General features: G+C 34.5%; 1 protein-coding gene across 1 annotated transcript in view; it reads right to left on the reverse strand.

The window, feature by feature from the left end:
- The window catches only part of OSBPL11 (oxysterol binding protein like 11), a 98,637-nt gene that overhangs the window by 13,458 nt on the left and 61,931 nt on the right, over positions 1 to 23,248 (reverse strand). The window contains exons 8-10 of the mRNA XM_051985480.1: positions 16,176 to 16,316; positions 11,550 to 12,045; positions 9,790 to 9,976 (exon numbers count right to left, since the gene is read on the reverse strand). Of these exons, the coding sequence (XP_051841440.1) occupies positions 9,790 to 9,976; positions 11,550 to 12,045; positions 16,176 to 16,316 (824 nt within the window). The remainder of the gene's footprint in view (positions 1 to 9,789; positions 9,977 to 11,549; positions 12,046 to 16,175; positions 16,317 to 23,248) is intronic.

Raw genomic sequence — 23,248 nt, forward strand, 5'->3', positions numbered from 1 at the left:
GGGACACTGATACACCGTTGGTGGAATTATGAACACATCCAGCCATTATGGAGAGCAATTTGGAACTATGCTCAGAAAGTTACCAAATTGTGCATACCCTTTGATCCAGCAGTGTTTCTACTGGGCTTATATCCCAAAGAGATACTAAAGAAGGGAAAGGGACCTGTATGTGCCAAAATGTTTGTGGCAGCCTTGTTTGTAGTGGCTAGAAGCTGAAAAATGAACGGATGCCCATCAATTGGAGAATGGTTGAGTAAATTATGGTATATGAATGTTGTGGAATATTATTGCTCCATAAGAAATGACCAGCAGGATGAATACAGAGAGGACTGGCGAGACTTACATAAACTGATGCTAAGTAAAATGAGCAGAACCAGGAGATCATTATATACTTCAACAACGTTACTGTATGAGGATGTATTCTGATGGAAGTGGATCTCTTCGATAAAGAAAGCTAATTCAGTTTCAAATGATCAAGGATGGACAGAAGCAGCTACAGCCAAAGAAAGAACACTGGGAAATGAATATAAACTGCTTGCATTTTTGTTTTTCTTCCCGGGTTATTTATACCTTCTGAATCCAGTTCTCCCTGTACAACAAGAAAACTGTTCGGTTCTGCACACATATATTTTATCTAGGATATACTGTAACCTATTTAACATGTAAAGGACTGCTTGCTATCTGGGGGAGGGGATGGAAAGAAGGAGGGGAAAAATCGGAACAGAAGTGAGTGCAAGGGATAATGTTATAAAAAATTACCCTGGCATGGGTTCGGTCAATAAAAAGTTATTAAAAAAAAAAAAAACACTTTCCACACAAATAAAGTCAGATCTAAGCAATTTGAAAAATATTAAGTGCTCTTGGATAGGTCAAGCAAATATAATAAAGATGACAATACTCCCTAAACTAACCTAATTATTTAGTGCTATACCAATCAAATTCCCAAGAAACTATTTTACTGATCTAGAAAAAATAACAAAATTTATCTGGAAGAACAAAAGGTCAAGAATTTCAAAGGAATTAATAAAGAGAAAATCAAATGAAGGTAGCCTAGCTGTACCAGATCTAAAACTATATCGTAAATTAGCGGTCATCAAAACATTTGGTACTGGCTAAGAAATAGAGAAGTTGATCAGTGGAACAGGTTAGGTTTGCAGAACAAAATAGTCAACGACTATAGCAATCTAGTGTTATCAAACCTAAAGGCCCCAGCTTTTGGGATAAGAATTCACTATTTGACAAAACTGCTGGGAAAATTGGAAACCAGTATGGCAGAGAGTAAGCATAGATCCACATCTGAACACCGTCTATCAAGATAAGATCAAAAAGGGTTCATGATCTAGACATAATGAATGATATTATAAATAAATTAGAAGAACATAGACAAGAACATAGAACATAGTCTGTGTGTGGGAAAACTGAGATACTGATACATTGTTGGTAGAACTGTGAACAGATCCAACCATTCTAGAAAGCCGATTGGAGCTATGCTCAAAAAGTTATCAAACTGTGCATACCCTTTGATCCAGCAGTGTTTCTATTGGGTTTATATCCCAAAGAGATCCTAAAGAAGGGAAAGAGACCCACATGTGCAAAAATGTGGCAGTCTTCTTTGTAGTGGTAAGAAATTAGAAACTGAGGGGATGCCCATCAATTGGAGAAGGGCTGAATAAATTAAGGTATATGAATGTTATTGATACTATTGCTCTGTAAGAAATGACCATCAGAATGATTTCAGAGAGGTTTGGAGAGACTTACATGAACTGATGCTAAATGAAATGAGCAGAACCAGGAGATCATTATATACTTCAACAACGATACTATATGATGATCAATTCTGATGGATATGGCTCTCTTCAACAATGAAAAGATTCAAACCAGTTCCACTTGTTCAGTGATGAAGAGAGCCATCTACACCCAGAGAGAGAACCATGAGTATGGACTACAACACAGAATTCTCACTTTGTTGTTATTTGCTTGCATTTTTTTTTCTTTCTCAGTTTTTCTTTTCCTTCCTTCTTGATCTGATTTTTGTTGTGCAGCAAGATAACTGTAACAAATAAATATATACACATATACATGTAATTCAACATATTTAACATGTATTGGACTATCTGCCAGCTAGGGGAGGGAGTGGAGAAAATTTGCAACAAAAGGTTTTGCAAGGGTCAATTTTGGAAAAATTACCCATGCACATGCTTTGCAAATAAATAAATAAATTTTACAAGTGCCATTTCTCCAAGAAACCTTCCCTTTTAGAATCACAAAGAATTTTACCTTGTACTCAGTATCTGTAAAATCTCTTCCTTCTACTTATTATCACATGTTGGCAAGCCATGTAAATTTTCTATCTTCTCCTGTCATCTATAAATTAATCAACTAACAAGCATTTATTCAATGCTTCTATATATCAGGAATTTTGCTAGGCATTGAAGATACAAATACAGTAGTGAAACAGTTCCTATCATTAAAGAATTTATATTTACTGAGAGAATGCAACATATTCACAGAGAAATAAAAACAGGAATATATTAAATATACAATTTTCAACAGATTAAGAAATATACCAAAAACAATACATAGGTATAAGAAAAAAATATTTAATTGTCCCCTAATTGATTCTCTATTTCCACATTCCTCAAAGTAACTCTACCAAATTTTCATTTCAAGTCTTTTATACTAGCCCTTCTCCACCCCTACCAGGGACATAACCTAATTTTTTTTTAAATTAAGAAAATAGGAGGTTCACCAAGAGCCGCCTCTTTTATATTCTGTATTTCAATACATCTTTTTATCATTTCCCATCTTTTTTCTTTACTCCATTCTTTGACAAAGAGATGGTCTTTCTTTTAACCAAAAAAAAAAAAAAAAAAAAAAGAGAGAAAAAGAGGTCATCTTAGAGCTTAGAGATCACCTAGTCCAACCCTCTGATTCTATAGATGAGACCAGAGATGTAACTTAACTACCTAAGGTCACAGAAGTAGGTTTCAGGAGTGGAGATCGGAAACCTCTACATCCACTGACTCTAGAATCAGTACTCTTTTCACAACTTCAATACTATATACTTTTGATTCCTTCTCAAGTAGATTGCTTCAAAAATCATTTCTGCTTCCAATTCCTTCTAATCAATTTTTTACTATTTCTTTTTGATCATTGAAGGCTAAAAACATACTCAAATGACCCCATCATTAAAAAAAAAATGCTCTTTTCTTGACCCTAATAATCTCTTTAAATTACCATTCTTTATTTCTCAAGAAAAAGAGAGACTCTTAGAAAAGTCTTTCACCTCTTAAAACCCTTACAATCTGGCTTTTTACTTCATTCAATTGAAACTAATCACCCAAATCATTAATGATTTCTTAACTACCAAATTGATGACTTTTTGTTAATCCTCATTCTTTTTGGACTTTCCTCCTCTCCTCTCCTTTGGGTTTTTGTGATATTTCTCTTTTTTGGTTTTTCCGCTATATCTAGCCTTTGCTTCTTAGTCTCCTTTACGAGATTATCATCCATATCGTGGCCCCTATTGTTGGTGTGTCCAAAGCACTGTTCCAGGTCCTTTTTCCTTCTAACTATAATCTCACTTGATAAATCATCTCTCATGAATCATAATCTCTCTTCTAAATGTTAGCTGATGACTCCTGGAAGATTAGACTTAATCTCTTCCTGAACTCCAAGCCTGTATCATAAATACCTTATTGGATTATTTTTAGCCTGATATCCAGTAAGTATTATCTCAACATATACAACAGAGACCATATCCCCAAGCCCTCATCTGACTTTTTTTATTTTGGTTGAAGACACAACCATCTTCCAGTCATCCAGGGTCATGGGCCGTCTTGAAGTACTTATTTTTATTCTTTATTTCATTATACAATCATTTGAGAATTATAATACCACTGGATAAAATTTTTCATTTCTCTACTCAGAATGTCACTACTTTTATCTCTTGCCCAAAACTATTGGAAGAGCTTTCTTATTGGTGTTCCAGTTTTCTATCCTTCCTTCTTCCTATACATTTTCCACAAAGATACCAAAATGATATTTCTCAAGTAAAAGTTTGATTATGTTACTTCTTACTTAATATATTACACTGATTCCCTCTAGTACCAAATACAAACTCATCTGTTTGGTATTAAAAACCATTTATGACTTGATTTCAACATTTCTGAGCTTACACTATATACCATGGTAAGGTCCAAATGGGTACATGATTTAGAAATAAAGAATGATACCATAAGCAAATAAAAATGAGGAATAGAAGGGAAGATTTTATGATAGAAATAAAGAACATTATCAAAAAGAAAATGGATAATTTTGATTATGTTAAATTAAAAAGATTTTCCACAAAACTAATGCAACTAAAGCAGGAAGATAGGAAACAATTTAATAGCAAGTGTTTCTGATAGAAGCCTCATTTCTCAAATTCATAAAGAACTGAGACAAATTTATAAGAACAAGAAGTCATTTCCCAATTGGTAAATGGTCAAAGCACAGAAGCAGGCAGTTTCAGGTGAAAAAAAAAATCCAAGCGACATTTAAAAAACTAAGATACTACTTCACACATATCAGATTGATTAATATGACAAAAAAAGAAAATGATAAATGTTGAAGATGTGAGAAAAACTGACACTAATGCACAGTCAGAGTTGGAAAGCAATTTGGAACTATGCCCAAAGACAATCAAACTGTGTAGACTTTTGATCAAGCAACACCTCTATTAGGTCTATATCCCAAGGAAATCATAAAAAAGGGGAAAGGACCTACAAATAAAAAATATTTTTTATAGCAGCTCTTTTTGTAGGGCAAAGAAATAGAAATTGAGGGAATTTCATCAACTGGATAATTTGTGGTATATGAATGTAATGGAATTCTACTAAAAGAAATTATTTCAGAAAATCAGATTTCTGAAAAATCTGGGAAAATTTACATGAATTGATGCTGAGTAAAGTGAGCAGAACAAGGAGAACATTGGACAGAGTAATAGCAATATTGTGTAATGATCAACTATGATTGACTTAGAGTCTCAGCACTACAATGATCTAAGACAATTCCAAAAATTCATGATGGAAAATGCTATCATCCACACAGAAAAAGAAATAGGGAGTCTGAATATAAATTGAAGCATACTATTTTCATTTTTTTTTTTGTGGTTTTCTTTTTTGGTTCTGTTTCTTCTTTTACAACATGACTAATGTGCTAGTATGTTTACATGACTACATATATATAACATATTTGATTGCCTGCAGTCATGGGAAGGAGGGATGGAGAAACAACTGAAACTCAAAATCTTATAAAAATTAATGTTGAAAACTATCTTTACATGGAATTGGAAATAAAATATTATATACCAAAAAAAAGTTATTATCATTTTCTCCTTTTTGTGAATTTTACTGTCTACCTAAACTTGCCTTATTTTTGTTCCTCATTCCATCTCTCATCTCTACAGTTTGGAAAACGCTGTTCCCCTAGGGCTAGAAAACACTCCTTCCTCACCTTTTCATCTCTGAGATCATTAATTTCCTTTAAAGATGAGTTAAATTGTCGCCACCTATTGAGGTCTTTTTTGGTCTTCCCAAACATTTTAACAAAAGAACAAATTGAAGCAGATATCCAAGAAAGATAACATTTATTAGCAGGGCAAGGTACCCTATCAACAGGGTACATATCAACAGAGTAATGGCTTACTTGCATTTAAGACTGAGAAAAAAATGCAGCTCCCCTTTTATAACTTTTGCAGAGTACAAAACAGAGTAGAAGAATCATGGGATTGGGACAACATGATTGGTTAAAAAGCTGAAGGACAGGGAACATGGTTGGCATAAAGTTTGGTAATGGGGGCTAGAAATGATTCCCTTCTCTCATGAGACTAAAAAGTGTTCACTATCTGAGTGCAGGTTTGAAGTGAAGGACTGGACTTATGGGCAGCAAACCAGACATCCTGAAAAACAGCTTGATAGAGTAAAGATATCACACCCAAACTTCTGCTGTGTTCATGTGTTCTCCAAGATCAATTAAATTCCTTGAAATCTTTACAGGACTTAGTTGGATTTTTAAATTTAAGCATGACAGGTCAGCTGAACTCTGAACTAAGCTCAGAGATGAAGAATAATAACTTAAGCAATTACAAGACAATATTAATTACTTGTAAATACCATCAATAAGAAAATGATACAGGATAAAGCGCAATTTTCTCATTCTCCTTTATTTACTTCATCTATAATTTGTAAATGCCTAATTGTGTACATTTTTAGATTTCAATTTAGAGCCATTCCCAAAGAGTTAAATAGTGAAAGGATAATTAGATAAGTGCAAATTAAAGCAAATTAAATGGGTAAAGAGCAAAGTAACAACTGTTAAAGGGGCCTAGAGGGAAATACACATATTATTGCACTGCTGGTAGATCTGTAGATTAGTGTAGTCATTCTGAAAAGCAATTTGAAGCTATATCTCAAAGATAACAAAATGTGAACATCTTTTGACCTAGTTGTATCTCAAAGAGATAAAAGAGAAAAGGGACATTTGTAATAGTTCTATAACAAAGTAGCCCCAAAAGAAATTTTATATCCTTAGGTGGTTACATGAATAAAATAGAGAAATAGAAGATCAATGAATTGGACTTGCAACTAAAGAATTTTAAATCCCCCAATTAGCCCCTAATTAAATACAAAATTAGAAATTCTGAAAATCAGAGAAGGATTCTGGGAAGATGACAGAGCAGGTTGGTAAATTTCAAGCTCTCCAAATTTACCCAACAAATAGAATAAATTTGTGCCTCAGGATAAACATAAATTGGCAAAAAAAAAAAAAAAAATCAAGAAGATTTGGGGCAGAACTGTGGTACCTTCTGGTACAACCAAAGAAGACCTCAGCCTGGGGATTTACCCCTGTGAAATACAGACACCTCCCAGTTAGCTCCGCAGAAACACCAAGCAGGGAGTCCTGGTGTTGGCTGGATTTGGCTGAAGTTTTAGCGGGAACCACAGAAACTTTTGCCTCCTGGACACTGTGGGTCTGAAGACCTGGGAGACTGAGGGAACCTCCACTGATTAGGATCACCAGGGTTGCAGGGATGTAGCCATGGGCAAGAAAGAAACAACACATTTCCTGAGTGCAAAGGGGCAGGAAAGCTTCTGGTAGTGAGCACTTGCAGGAGAGGGGAACTCTTAGATTAGAGTTCTTTCTGGGCAGAGGGCTGAGGTGAGGCTGGAGGAACCATTTCCCCACCCTATGATTAGAGGTGCATACACTAATATGTCTTATTAAAGGATGGAAGAGATGACCAGCAAAGAAAAAAGAATCCAAACACAGAAACCTACCATGAGAATAGAGAAGACCAGGGTTCATCTTCAGAGGATCACAATGAAGTGAAAAAAGCTGACCAATTAGTAAAGGAGTCTCAAAGATTAAAATAACTCTTTAAAAATTAGAATTGGGCAAGGGAAATCTAATAAAGTCTCTCTAAGAGAGACCAAGAAAAAGCAAAACAGATTATAAAGAATGAATGAAAAGATAGAATAGAATATGAAACATCTTATTAAAAAAAAAACCTGACAAAACAAAGAAAGAAAATACAAGAATAATTGGACTGCCTGAAAGTTTTGACCAAAAAAAGAATCTTGATACAATGATGCAAGAAATAATCCAAGAAATTGTCCTGGAGTGATAGAACATGAGGGGAAAATAGAAATACAAAAAATCCACTAATGACCATCTCAATGAAATCTTTTGTGGAAAACAAATTATTGACAAATTTTAAAAATTCCAAATCAAAGAGAAACATTTTCAAGAAACAAGAAAATACTTTGGAGCTACATTTAGAATTGTACCGAACTTATCAGCAGCCATAAAAGACTACCAGCAATCAAAAGAACTAGGCCTGCAGCTAAAAATATTACATTCAACAAAATTAGTCATAATATTGAATGAGAAAAAAAATGGACATTCAACAAACCTACAGATTTTCAGGACTTTCTATCAAGCAAACCCAAACTTAAAAAATAATCTAACACATAAGAGTCAATATCAGAGATCAATTTCAAGGAACTCAACATGCACAAATTGTTTATATTTATTTTATGTCAATAAATCTGATAAACTAAGTGAAGAAGATGAATGCATACAAAAATATAGACTGCCCAGATTAACAAATAAGGAAATAAATAGTCCCACTTAGGGGAAAAAAAAAAACTGAACAAGCCATTAATGAATTTCCTAAGAAAAAATCCCCAGGGCTAGATGGATTTACAAGTGAATTCTACCAAGCATTTAAAGAAGAATTAATTCCAATACTATACAAACTATTTGGGAACATGAGAAAGGAGGAATCCTATCAACTTCCATTTATGACACAGATATGCTGCTGATACCTAAGCCAGGAAGGACCAAAAGAAAGAAAATTATAAGACCAATTTTCCAAATGTCTACTGATGCAAAAATCTTAAAATACTAGCAAATAGATTACATCAATTTATCACCAAGATACTATGACCAAGTGGGATTTATACTAGGAATGCAGGGCTGGTTCAGTATTAGGAAAACTATCAGTACAATTGAACAAATCAATAACCAAACTACCAGAAATCATATGATTATCTCAAAGTAGCACCAAAATGTAAACTAATGGTGTGCCCTAAGGAACAGCTATATGATAAATTCAATGGAGATGGGGAAAACATCTACAAGTCAATGCAAAGTGAAATGTGTAGAACTATTTGAACAATTTACATAATACAGAGAAAAACAACTTTGAACCAGATCAATGCAATGATAAGCCACAAATCTGAAATGAAACAGACTTCCACTCTCCCACCAGACCAGGGATATAAATGTAAGATATATATGTATATGTGTGTGTGTGTGTGTGTGTGTGTGTGTGTGTGTGTGTGTGTGTGATGTACTTAATCTTGTTCCTAATTTCCTATTAGATAATTTCAATCATGTCCAATTTTCTGTGATCTCATTTGTGTTTTTCTTTCTTTCTTTTCTTTTTTTTTTTTTGCTGAGGCAATTGGGGTTAAGTGAATTGCCCAGGGTCACACAGCAAGGAAATGTTAAGTGTCTAAGGGCAGATTTGAACTCAGGTCCTCCTGACTTTGGGGCTAGTACTCTGTCTACTGTACCACCTAGCTGCCCCCATTTGTGTTTTTCTTGGCAAAGATATTGGAATGATTTGCCACTTCTTTTTCAAGTTCATTTTGTAAGTGAGGCAACTGAGACAAAGTTAAGTGATTTAATAATGTTCAAACAGCCAGTAACTGTCTGGGACCAAATCTGAACTCAGATATTACCGAGTCTAGGCCTGGTGATCTATCTACTATGCCACAGAGCTGCCCTGGTATATAGCAATAGCCAGAATTACAATGAGATCTGTTCTATAATCTATATCTAAACATGAGTATGCTGACTTTAAAAACTGGGTCATGGATTACTTATTCTTGAGTTAGGGATTTTTATCCTATGTCTTGCTAGCAGTTTCAGAATTTGGAATTTCATCTTCTTTTAGGGAAATTCTTATGAGAAAAGTCTTCTATCTAAAGCTGGCAGCACAACTTTTACCATGGCCAGGACCTCAAAGGCTAGAAAAATAACTATTTTTAAGAAAGACTTGAGAGATTACTGAACTACAAATCTAAAGATTAAAAAAACAACATACACACATGATAAAAAGAAGAAACATTATTAATAACTTGTTATTTGTGAACATTATTAATAATAGTAATTACTATAATAATGGTATTATCACATAGAAAATCATATAAAAGAAAAAGAATATAAAATCATCCTTACCGGTGCAGTTTACCACCATAAAATGGCTTAGTATGAAAAGTGATGCTAGCTGAATATCCAGTCTTTGCACAATTAACATTGACTTTTCCACCCAATTCTACCCAAGGAACTGTTAAAATTGATCGGGCATAAGCACATGGCAGGGAAAATGTATACTCCTCTCCATGTTCCAAGAGACTAAGGATACCTGAAACATAAATATGGTTAACAGTTTCAGCAAAAATTTATACCAATCTTTTCCTGTGTTATATTCTAAAAATACGGCTACATTTTGCTCAACATACTTATAGTTTGGGTTGAACTGATTGAATCCCTTACAATGATAGTACATGCTAAAAATTTTCTCAAAAAATCTAGGTAACTTATATTGTTTTATTGTAAAACTATAATCAGTATTCTTGGGTTATTATATAATAAATCAAACAAGATATTAATAAAGTCCCTCCATTGGTTCCAGTAAAAGATCCCTCAGAGTGTCCAAAGCAGATCAGTTTTATGCAAAATTGCATGCCTTTTTGGATCATGTTATAGGGTAAAGCTCTAAGGATTCAGTGACTTTAATTCTTTTTTTTTTTTTTTTCCCCTGAGGCAACTGGGATTAAGTGACCTGCTCAGGGTCACAGAACTAGGAAGTGTTAAGTATCTTAGATCAGATTTAAACTTAGGTCCTCCTGACTTCAGGGTTGGTGCTCTATTCACTGCACCACTTAGCTCCCCAAGTGACTTTAATTCTGACAGTCATCAGTTTGAGGAAAATCTAGTCCAATTACCAAGACACAGACTACAAACCACAGGTATTTGGCAGATTTTTTTTTTTAAACCTAAGAAAAAATGTTCTTATATTGCATTGTTTGCCAACTTGGGGAGGAATGGAGGAAAAGGAAGGAGAAAAAAACTGGGAACAAGATTTGGCAAGATTGAATATTGAAAACTATCTATGCATGTGTTTTGAAAATAAAAAGCTTTAAAGATAAAAAAAAAGGAAAGAAAAAATAAAAAAACATTCACTGAAAAGCCTACAATCAGTGCTTTAGGTAATATAACTATTAGCCTTCCTAATAATGAAAAAGAAGATATTTTATCTTTTATTTATATTTAATTTCTGTTTATCGTTATCTTTTCTATCTAAAAAGCCTATAATAGAACTACAAATTAATATTCAAAATGCTTTGATAGTTGCTGATATTCTCATTACACAAGAGAATAACTTATTTATTTTATTTTATTTATATTTATTTTTTATTTTATAGTTTACAAAGACCTTTCACATGAGTTTTTCTCTGATTATTACAACCTTTGAAGGAGGTGGGACATGTATTATTATTGCCATTTTATATAAATTAAAAATCAAATTATCTTTTCCAAAGTCAAAATAACAGAATTTCAGAGTGAACCATAGACCAAAATCATGCATGTCTAGCAAGTTTAAATTCAGAACAAAATGTTCAGGAAAAACTTTTTCTTTTTTAGACCAGTGAATAGCTTTTTCATTCAAGTATGTTATACTTTTTAATGAACCTAACAAAAGTCTCATAGGGTTTTTATTATGCTCAACCCCTCTTTTCATATAGTGACATAGAACAATAGTGTAAAATACTTTAAAAATGTGTGGACTTTAATTTATCAATACTCTCTTCCCACAATTACCTGGAATACCCTTTGAACTAAATGCTGCCAATTATTTTTCCTTTTAGTTTTGTTTAGATATCTAGCATTTTTATTATATGTACTTTATTCTTCAAATAAAATTTTCTATTTACCTTCTCCAACCATTGTCACTCCTATTGACATTCCCAAGAATTTGCTTTTAGTCCAAACGTGGGCATTTACACACATCTTCCTCTCTGCACATTCTGCATAAAACCCCGAGACTGGAGGATGATGAGATACCTGTTCAGCAACAAATCTGACAGTATAACAGTTTGATTCCACCTGGCTCAAAGGCTCCGGCAGAGAAGAATGATCTGCAATTGCCTGGGAGGAAGAGCTGGAAGTCATGCTGGATGCTACCTCACTCTTCGGCATCCTCCAGGAGCAGTGAAATGTTTCTCCAATGATGGGATTGTAGGGTTTCTTTGCAATAGCTCCCTTACGGCCTTCGTGAAATGAAGTAAGATAGTACTCTACAAAACGAATCATCCTGTCTTCAGCAGTAGTTCCATTGGTGATAGATATAAAGAGATCTGGATGAGACATAAAGTCTGCATACATCTCCAGCAAAGAACGTTTCTCTAGAATGAAGGTGGGAAGAACTACCTGAAGCCAAGAAAAAAAATCCAACAAGGACAAAATTAGTTTTATGCTCTGAGTGGGGTGTGCATTTTCAAGCTACTAAAGTTTAAAACTACACTAAAATTTTTGGGCCACCCTGTATGTAGATTTTTGATTTCTGTTTCAGAGTTAAAAGTACAACAATTATTTACCATTAAAGGAATATAATCAAAGGAAAACAACCTTTATCTTTAATACTACAAATTTAAAATACCCTTCAGGATTTAGGACAAAGGAGAAAAAAATCCACTATAGCCAATTCTTAATTATCCATATGAAAGAACAATAATGTCACAGATTATTCAAATATATAATCCAAAACAATTTATAATAAGTATATTATACAGTTACTCTGCAGCAAATTTATTACCTTATTTACTGTTTGTATAGTCTACAGTTAAGTCAAGTAAACATGATACTAGCTAGGCAAAAAGTAAAGGGAGACCATCAGGCAAGGATAATCTCCACAGTATTACCCACTTACAGGTAAATAAGAATTGAATGGCATGATAAATGTCAGGCAGAGTTATTAATACAGTTATCCCTTTTACATCATGACTTTCCCCCCTTCATGGTTTCGATATACTATGGGTGAGCATAAACAATTAATAGGAATTTGGAGAAAGTTTTGCAGAAGCTGCAGATGAAACATGAAGAATAGCAGATTTACACTTTAAGTTTAGAAACTCAGAAATGCATAAAATATGTGTATAGTATTACATAGTAGATATCAATATATTTTATTTTTTAATATAATAATTCAGACTTTTCATCTGGTTCAAAGGAAAGGCCAAAAAAATTTACATGAATTTTTCTAAATACAGGGATATTGTGCCCCTAACTCTATAAATGTTTAACTGTATAGCTTTGTAGTAGTAAAGTTTTTATAGAAATTTCTATCACATTCTATGGCAGTTATCCTTTCATTCAGTACAAAACAAAAGCAGTCCTGGATGCAGCACAGGAAAGCACAGGGCAGAGAGACCATGCTAGCAGGGAATATAGTGGAAGGCTCTTAACCAAAATATACCAGCATTGGCTACTCAGTCCTGATATTATAAGATCTATCTATCTAGGTTTAGAAGCTAGTGAATTAGCAGACTAGACCTCCAATGCAACTACAGAAGATAAATAGGGAGTCCTTGAGTTACAGCATAACAGGCAAGACTTGGCAGGCCTACCCAACACAGGGAGGAAGCCTGCAACACTGCCTGTCCCACTGATGCATTGTTGGTGGAGTTGTGAACACATCCAGCCATTCTGGAGAGCAATCTGGAATTATGCCCCAAAAGTTATCAAACTGTGTATACCCTTTGAGCCAGCAGTGTTACTACTGGGCTTATACCACAAAGAGATACTAAAGAAGGGAAAGGGACCTGTATGTGCCAAAATGTTTGTGGCAGCCCTGTTTGTAGTGGCTAGAAGCTGGAAAATGAATGGATGCCCATCAATTGGAAAATGGTTGGGTAAATTGTGGTATATGAACGTTATGGAATATTATTGTTCTGTAAGGAATGACCAGCAGGATGAATACAGAGAGGACTGGAGAGATTTACACGAACTAAAGCTGAGTGAAATGAGCAGAACCAGGAAATATATATATTTCAACAATGATATTGTATGAAGATATATTCTGATGGAAGTGGATTTCTTTGACAAAGAGAAGATCTAACTCAGTTTCAATTGATCAATGATGGACAGAAGCAGCTACACCCAAAGAAAGAACACTGGGAAATGAATGTAAACTATTTGCATTTTTGTTTTTCTTCCCGGGTTATTTTTACCTTCTGAATCCAATTCTTCCTGTGCAACAAGAGAACTGCTCAGTTCTGCACACATATATTGTATCTAGGATATACTGTAACCTATTAAACATGTAAAGGACTGCTTGCCATCTGGGGGAGGGGGTGAAGGAAGGGAGGGGAAAAATCGGAACAGAAGTGAGTGCAAGGGATAATGCTGTAAAAAATTACCTTGGCATGGGTTCTGTCAATAAAAAGTTATAATTATTTTTAAAAAAAGAGAGGGAAAAAAAAACACTGCCTGTCTCTAGGGCAGAATAAAACCCCTGCCAACCTGTAGAGGAAGTTCAGAATAATCTCTCCGTACCTTACGAAAAGATTTCAACCTTTAAAAATGAGCAAAAAAAGGGGCAGCTAGGTGGCACAGTAGATAGAGCACGAGCCCTGAAGTCAGGAGGACCTGACTTCAAATCTGGCCTCAGACACTTAACATTTCCTAGCTGTGTGACCCTGGGCAGGTCACTTAACCCCAATTGCCTCAGGGAAAAAAAAAAAAAAAAAAAAAGGCCCTGATCATACCATAGACCGCTGTTATGAAGATGGGGAGAACAGACCTTAAGCCCTGAGGACAATAAAAGTAAAAAGCCTCAAAGAAGGGGATATGAATTGGTCTTTAACTCAAAATCGTCTCTTGGAAGAATTCAAAAAGGATCTTTTAAGTTAGGAAAAAAAAAATGCGGAAAGGAAATGAAAGCTTTGCAGGAGAATTTGGAAAAGGAAACAAACTGTCGTAAGAAAAAAACTCCTTATCAACATATTTGGTGAAATGAAAAAATATATATACTGAAGAAAACTATGTTTATATTTTATATTATTTTATAACATATTTATATTATATTATATATAGTATAAAATAATATTGATATTTATTTCTATTTTATATTTACTTCAACAAAGCCGGAAATTCAAAGCTACAAAAAGATTTTGAGCAGAAGAAAGAAGCAAATTTATGAACAATCTGGTAATGGTAATGAAAGACAGTTTTAAGAGAGGGAAAAATGGATACTAGAAGAACAGTTAGTACTTCCTAGTAAACTAGGACAAAAATCCAGGTAAATGTTAATGGTGGTGTCTATAAAAACAAAGAATAGGTTATAAGAGAGAAGATATTATACAAGTAGAATAAAAAGGACTTGTTAATTGATAGCAGTTAGTAGTTAAGCTAAACTGAAGGCAGGGAGGATAAGTGCCTTGCCCAGGGTCACACATTGAGTAAGTGACAGAAGCAGTTTCTAAATTCAGGCTTTCCTAACTTTAATTCAACATTCTGGCCACTCGGCACACCTGGCTCTCTTCTCAGAAGACACTAACTTCAGTGGCAAGGTTTCTGGGGATACAGTGTCTTTAGGAGAGTTCAAGAGTTGAATTAAAACAGAAGAAAAAGAATGTTGGGGAAAAATTCAAGGATAGCAGGATTTACATGCTTTCTGCTCGACATAAACACCAAAAATTGCTCCTTTTAGAAAAATAAAGCATGTTATTGGAATGTTAAGAAACAAAGGAATGCAGTGAAGAATACTCGCACCACAAATTAGCTAACAGAAAATATTTTTAGCTGCCAAGTTTCCTTCACAATCAACCCACATTAGAACTTACTCTAGTATTTCCTAGAGGAGGGAAAGGAACCCAACATATGCAAAAATGTTTGTGGCAACCTTCTTTATAGTGGCAAAAAACTGGAAAATCAATGGATGCCCACCAGTTGGAGAATGGCTGAATAAACTATGGTATATGAATTTTATGGAATATTATTGTTCTGTAAGAAACGACCAGCAGGATGATTTCAGAAAAGCCTAGAGAGACTTATATGAACTGATGCTGAGTGAAATGAGTAGGACCCGGAGATCATTATACATGGCAACAACAAGACTATACGACGATCAATTCTGATAGACATGGCTCTCTTGAGATGATTCAAACCAATTCAACTTGTAGATTGACGAAGAAAGCCAACTATACCCAGAGAGAGAAGCGTGGGAATAGAGTGTGGAACACAACATAGCATTTTCACTCTTTCTGTTGTTGTTTGCTTGCATTGTGTTTTCTTTCTCAGTTTTTCTTTTTCTTCCTTCTTTATATGATTTTTCTTGTGCATCAAGATAATTGTATAAATATGTATATATATATATTAGATCTAACATGTATTTCAACGTATTTAACATGTATTGGACTATCTGCCAGCTAGGGGAGAGGGTGGGAGGAAGAAGGGGAAAATTTGCAACCAAAAGTTATGCAAGGGTCAATGTTGGAAAAATTACCCATGCATATGCTTTGTAAATAAAAAGCTTCAATTAAAAAAAAAAAAGAACTTACTCTTGTTAAATCCATGCCCAGTTTAAGCTGCGACAGTAGATGTAGGATAACACTGCGCTGTTCTTCTACAGCTCCCAAGTCATCTTCTTTATTATCACAAGTATCCTCCACCTCATCATCTGCATTTATTTCCTCAGGTTCCTAGACAGAAAACAAAAGGATCAAGTATTTAAAAGTACTTACTGACAAAGTTAAAAAAAAAAAAAAAGAGAGAGAGAGAGAGATAGGGAGAGGAGAAGACAGTTCATGGCCTAAAATAAATTATGGTGAGCCTGAAATCTATTAGGAAACAAAAAGAAGCCCTCGTCTTTTTCAGTTAGATATGAAGACTTTTTCTACATCTGGCAGACAGCCTTATAATACGCAATGGTAAGAGTTTTATTTTATTGGGGCTATGCTGAGACAGGAACATTTTTATAACAGAGTCTAAGTATTTTTCCCCCATTGCTCTGAGAAATAATGTAAGGATCCAGCAATAAGTTTCTTCATCAATAAATGAGAAAAATATTCTTGTCAAGGAGAGAATATAATAGAAATCATCTTGAAAATATCTAACCATGGGAACAGCTAGTTGGTGTAGTAGATAGAGCACCAGTTCCCTTCAGGAACAAGGAACTTTAACTCAATAGAAATAGTAAACATAAAAACTACATATCTGTGAAATAGAGGATTAGCAAACTGCCAGATTTTAATGAAGAGCCCTGTCTAACTCTCTTATATATGTAATGTTTATAAATGCAATTGGTATGATTTAGATGTTAAGTTTTTTTTGGAGGAAGGGGAAGAGGAACTGCAGTGGCATAGAATATATGCAAATCCCCCAAAGAACTTTTAAAAATTCATTTTTTTTTAGGAAATCCTAGAATTGTAAAGCTCTAAGGAGACATTAAAAATCAATTATGAGAAAGCTCTGAAGCTCAAGAAAATTAAATGAGCTAACAATTATGAGAGTCAGGCCTTGATCCAGTTAAGCATTCTTTCCACAACACTGCTAAAAATATCAGTATAGTGAAATGAAAAAAATTATGCTATTATCAAGTTACAGCTTCTGAAAGCCTGATGCTTATTAAAGGATTTGATAGCTCTTTTCTATGTAGTTTTTGCATATGTAGGCTCTTAAACTTTGGGATAACAAGCTAACTTTCAAATAAGCAAGATAGTACTTGAGTTAATGAAATAGTAGTTAATGGAAAAATACTCTAAATCTTCTAAACTTTATGGAAGGTCCAACAAAACCTGGAATATTCAACAAATTCAGTGGCAGAAATTTTTATATAATTAACTTCTTGGGGAATTTAGTAATTTAAAGAAATTTTAAGAATTAATGTTGTATTAAAAAGCAGAACTAGGAGGACAATATTAACAATGACAGTGAGAGTAAGAATTAAATGATGAACTTGGATTAAATGCAAAGTTCCAAAGGATAAATACTGTACAGTGCATGTGGGGGTTACAAATGCCAAATGTTATATATGCTGATACTTATAGACACATATGTTATTTGGATATGGGCAGCTTTTTTCTTATTACAAGGGAAATTTTGGGTAGAAGAGAGGAAATTGGGTAATACCAGGAAATGACTGTGATATAAAATTAAAAATATAAACAGAAATTAAACTGTTTTTAAAGAGAAAAAAAGAACTGATTCTTGGTGTTCCCATTATCAAAAGTAAAAAGTTAAGGCAATCTACAAAAGCTTAAAGAAAAACTTTATCATTCCACAAAATATCTACCTCTTTTTGTTTTCCCCTAACTACTAATATTTGATACAATTTGTCAGGGAATGTCTTTTTACCTCCTCCAAGCATCTCTTCTTTCCTTACCGCTCAAAGAAAATACTTACCTAGCTATAAATCTTTTCAAGTCTGGTAATCACTCATGAGGTTGTATGTTCATGAGCATATATTCACTTTGGTAATTCTAGGGACTTCTATTCTCACTCTTACCTATGTTCCCTATTCTAAAGGCACCAGGATCAACAGGATGATTTCATAAAGGTCTGTAGAGATTTACATGAACTGATGTTCAGTGAAATGAGCAGGACCAGGAGATCATTATATACTTCAACAACAATACTATACGATGATCAATTATTATAGACGTGGCCCTCTTCAACAATGAGATGAACCAAATCAGTTACAATAGAGCAGTAATGAATTGAACCAGCTACACCCAGGAAAAAAACTCTGAGAGATGACTATGAAACACTACATAGAATTCCCAAACCCTCCATTTTTGTCTGCCTGCATTTTTGATTTCCTTCACAGGCTAACTATACACTATTTCAGAGTCTGATTCTTTTTGTACAGCAAAATAACTGTATGGACATATATACATATATTGTATTTAACTTATACTTTAATATATTTAACATGTATTGGTCAACCTGCCATTTGGGGGAAGGAGTGGGGGGAAGGAGAAGAAAAGTTGGAACAAAAGGTTTTGCGATTGCCAATGCTGAAAAATTACCCATGCATATATCTTGTAAATAAAAAACTATAATAATAAAAAAAAAATTAAAAAAAAAAAGGCAGCAGGATCTTCTCAGCTTCAGTTATAAAATATCCTTTGCTAGTTTTAACTTGCTCCCACCTAAGGGAAGTTCCACACTAGATTCTTTTCTCTTCTCCCTATACAAGGGATATACAAGGTATATACATAGAGACAACAGTTTCACTTGATTAACTCAAACCCCCTAAAAAATAATCCTCTATATTTTGCCCGTTGTGCCTAAACTCCTTGAGAAAGTCTACAGTACATAAAAATACAATACATAAAATGCAAAGTCTACAATATTGTGACTTCACTTCCTGTTCACTTGCTCTTATTAAACCCTTAACAATGCAGTTTCATTAGTTCAAAACTGTTTTCTCCAAAACTGTTTGAAATGATCTTTGTTACCAAATCCAATGTCTTTTTAAAATCCTTATTTTCCTAGATTCTATACACTGACATTGATCACCTTTTTCTCAGGATACTACTCTCTCTTGGTTCTTCTCCTAAGGGAAGAACTGGGCTTCTCAGGATTCTTTCCTGCATCTGCATCCTGAAATCTTACATTTATATCCTCCAACTGAAGATGGGACCTGTCTTGGGTATTGTTCTCTTCTTCTATAGCATTTTAGTTTGTGATTTCACCAGCTCCAATGATTAAAATTTTCATCCCTATGCTAACAGTTTCTAAATCTATCCTATCCCAATCTCTCTACTGACCTCCAGTCTCATATTTCCAACTGCTAAAGGTGCCACAAACACCTTAAACTCATCATGTTCAAAGTGAATTCATTATCTTTCCTCCAAAGTCTGCCCTCCCTACTAATTTTTCATTGGCAAGAGCATCACCATGCTCCTAGTTCCATAACCCAGGTGTCTTTGACTCCTATTTCTCACTGTCCCCATAGCTAATCTGATGTCAAAATCTGTATCACAACACTGGTACAAGTTCTCATCATCTCAAGCTTGAACTTATTGCAACAGCCTCTGGTGGATCTGCCTGTCTCAAGTCTCTTCCCAATGCAATCCATCCTCCATTCAGTGACCAAAGTAACTTTCCTAAAGTGAAGCCCAACCATGACAACCATCTACCCCAAAACTCCAGTGGCTCCCTATCACCTTGAAAATCAAATAGAAAATCCTGTTTGATATTCAAAGACCCTCAAAACCCGGAATTCCTTTCCAGTCTTCTTATAATGTACCTTCCACCAAATCCTCTTTGATCCAGTATTGCTGGCCTCCTGGATATTTCATAGACAAACACTTCATTTCTCAGCTCCTTTGCATTTTCTCTAGTGGTTTCCCATGCCTGGAAAGCTTTTCCCTCCCCATTTCTGTCTCTTGGTTTCCCCACTAAAATTCTACCCTTTACAGAATACCTTTCCCAAATCCTTTGCCTTGATTCCATTAATTATTTGCCATTTGTAAAAATTTGCTTGTTGTCTCATCCATTGTGATCTCTTTTGCCTCTTTTTATAGCCCCAAGTGGTTAACACAGTACCTGTGAGACACTTAAGGTCAATAAGTCTTATTAACTGAGTTTCTAACAGTTCCAGTTTCTTCCATGAGCCATAGGTCATGCACCACTAATTTGCTATTGGACATTTCAAAGCACATTTTCCTGCGGTATCTCAAACTCAATTCATGAACTTTTTCACAAAAACATCTCCTCTTTCAAACTTCGCTATTTTTATCAAAGACAACACCATTCTTCCAATCTAGGTTTGTAATACCAGAATTATTCTGGATTCTTCATCTTCCCATTGTACATTCTTCCTCATTCCACACACCAGTTCTCAAATTTTGCCATTCCTACCTTTTAAAGTATCTCTTACATCTGACCCCTTCTTTGCACGCACACAACTTAATACGGGCCCTTATTACCTCTTATTACCTCTCTTAAATTGTTGTAAATTACTACAACTCCTCTAACCAATCTGCCCTACAAACTCCCTCCTATGTTTTCCTAAGGAAAAAAATATTTTTGTTAAGGACAAATCTATCCATGTTACTCTCCTATTCAATCAACAATAGGGGTTTCCTATTGACTCCAGGATATTTAATTATTAAACCTCTTCTCAACACAACCCTAATCTATCTTTCCAGGGTCCAGGAGGACATTACTCATCCTTTGCACATTTTATGATTCAACAAAACTAGCCTACTATCTCTTACTTCTAACACCCTCGCTTCCCATCTCTGTGCCTTTACAATTATCTGAGTCCTGTGTGTGGAATGAACATCCTCTTTACCTCTACTTCTTTTTAAAAAAAAAATTGAAGTTTTTTTTTTTTGTTTGTTTGTTTTCAAAATATATGCAAGGATAATTTTTCAACAATGGCCATTGAAAAACCTTATGTTCTGATTTCCCCTGCCTTTCTCAGCAACCCTCCCCCCGGATGGCATGCAATCCTGAACTTCCTTCTGCCACTCCAATCAATTTTTTAATTGAAGTTTTTTGTTTTTAAAAGTTTTTAAGGATAATTTTTCAACATTGATCCTTGAAAAACCTTGTGTTTCAATTCCTCCCCATTCCCCCTCATTCTTTTCCCTAAATGGCATGTAATCCAATATATGTTAAACATGGTAAAAGTATATGTTAAATCCAATACAGGCATACATATTTATATAATTATCTTGCTGCACAAGAAAAATCAGATCAAAAAGTAAAAAAAAGAGAAATAAAATTTAAGCAAACCACAACAAAAAGAATGAAATTGCTATGTTGTAATTCACCCTCAGTTCCCACAGTTTTCTCTCTAAGTGTAGATGGCTCTCATCATCACAAGATAATTGGAAATGACCTGAATCATCTCATTGTTGAAAAGAGACACATCCAACAGAATTGATCATCGTATAATCTTTTCACTGCCATGTACAATGATCTCCTGGTTCTGCTCATTTCACTTAGCATCACTTCATGCAAGTCTCTCCAGGCTTCTCTGGAGATCCTGCTGATCCTTTCTTATAGAACAATAATATTCCATAACATTCATATACCATAACTTATTTAGCCATTCTCCAACTGACGGGCATTCACTCACTATTCAGTTTCTTGCTGTTACAAAAAGAGCTGCCACAAACATTTTTGCATATGTGGGCCCCTTTCCCTCCTTTAAGAGATCTTTGGGATAGAGGCCCAGTAGAAACACTGCTGGATCAAAGGGTATGCAGAGTTTGATAGCCGTTTGAGCACAGTTCCAAATTGTTCTCCAGAATGGTTGGATCAGTTCACAACTCCACTAACAATATAACAGTATCCCAATTTTCCTACATCCCCTCTAATATTCATTATCTTTTTCTGTCACCTAAGCCAATCTAAGAGGTATGTAGTAGTGTCTCAGAGTTGCATTTTTCTGATCAATAGCCATTTAGAGCACTTATATGACTAGAAATAATTTCAATTTCTTCATCTGAAAATTGCCTTCATATCCTTTGACCATTTATCAATTGGAAAATGGGCTGAATTCTTATAAATTTGAGTTAATTCTTTATATATTTTTGAAATGAGGCTTTTATCAGAACCCTTGAATGTAAAAATGTTTTCCCAGTTTATTACTTCCCTTCTAATCTTGTTTGCATTAGTTTTGTTTGTATAAAAACTTTTTAACTTAATATAACCAAAATCATGTATTTTGTGTTCAATAATGACCTCCAGTTCTTCTTTGGTCACAAATTCCTGCCTTCTCCACAGATCTGAGTAGAACTATTACTTACTTTCAAAGAAGATGCTTTAAGCGCTAAAGCCTTTCCTGATCACCCCAACTGCTAGTATTTTCATTCTTAAACTATCTGGTATTTTATCTCTTTGCCTGAATTTGGTTTTTTGTTTGTTTGTTTTATGTATGTGTGTATAGGTATATGTATATATATTTGTTGTCTTGCCCATTAGACTTATAAACTCCTTATGAGAAGGACTTTATTCTTTGTACTTGTCTTCCCTGCACTTTTTACCATATAAATCTGTAAACGCTGCCTGAGACATCTCAGTTCTCCATCTTCCTTTTTAAATACCTTTATCTCTAGTCTGATCCCCTATCCACTGTTTCTTTCATTTTCATTTTCTCATCTAACACTCTGGGGATGTCTCTTACCTTTGTTTCCTATACATGAGCCTTCACACCTATTCTCTTCTACTCTCACCACTTTTTTTTTTTTTTTAATGTATGGAATCAATGTTATATTTTAATGAAATTTTCCCTTTACCTTAAACTTATTTTGCACTCCCCTCCCCCCCATTCCATGTCTTGACAAAAACCTGGTATCCCTTTAAAAACATGATTTCCATGCTTTTTTCTCTTTTGAGGATTCACTTTTCCCATTGCACTCAATTCAATGCAAAAACAAGGTGTCATTGGCCTTCTCAGTGCTTAAAATTTCCAAGAACAACAACAACAAAAAAAACAACAACCCTGTTTTTTATTAAATATTCACACCAGTTGCTTTACAATACTCTATAAATCATTACCACTGGCATTTACTGATAATTTTTCTGTCTTGGATTCACTCCTACCTGCTTAAAATCAATTAATACTACAGATAGAAAGCTGTCCCGTGTCAAGTTCTGACTTTTCACTCAC

Source organism: Antechinus flavipes, chromosome 3 (assembly GCF_016432865.1).
Source record: "Antechinus flavipes isolate AdamAnt ecotype Samford, QLD, Australia chromosome 3, AdamAnt_v2, whole genome shotgun sequence".
Classification (NCBI taxonomy): Eukaryota; Metazoa; Chordata; class Mammalia; order Dasyuromorphia; family Dasyuridae; genus Antechinus; species Antechinus flavipes.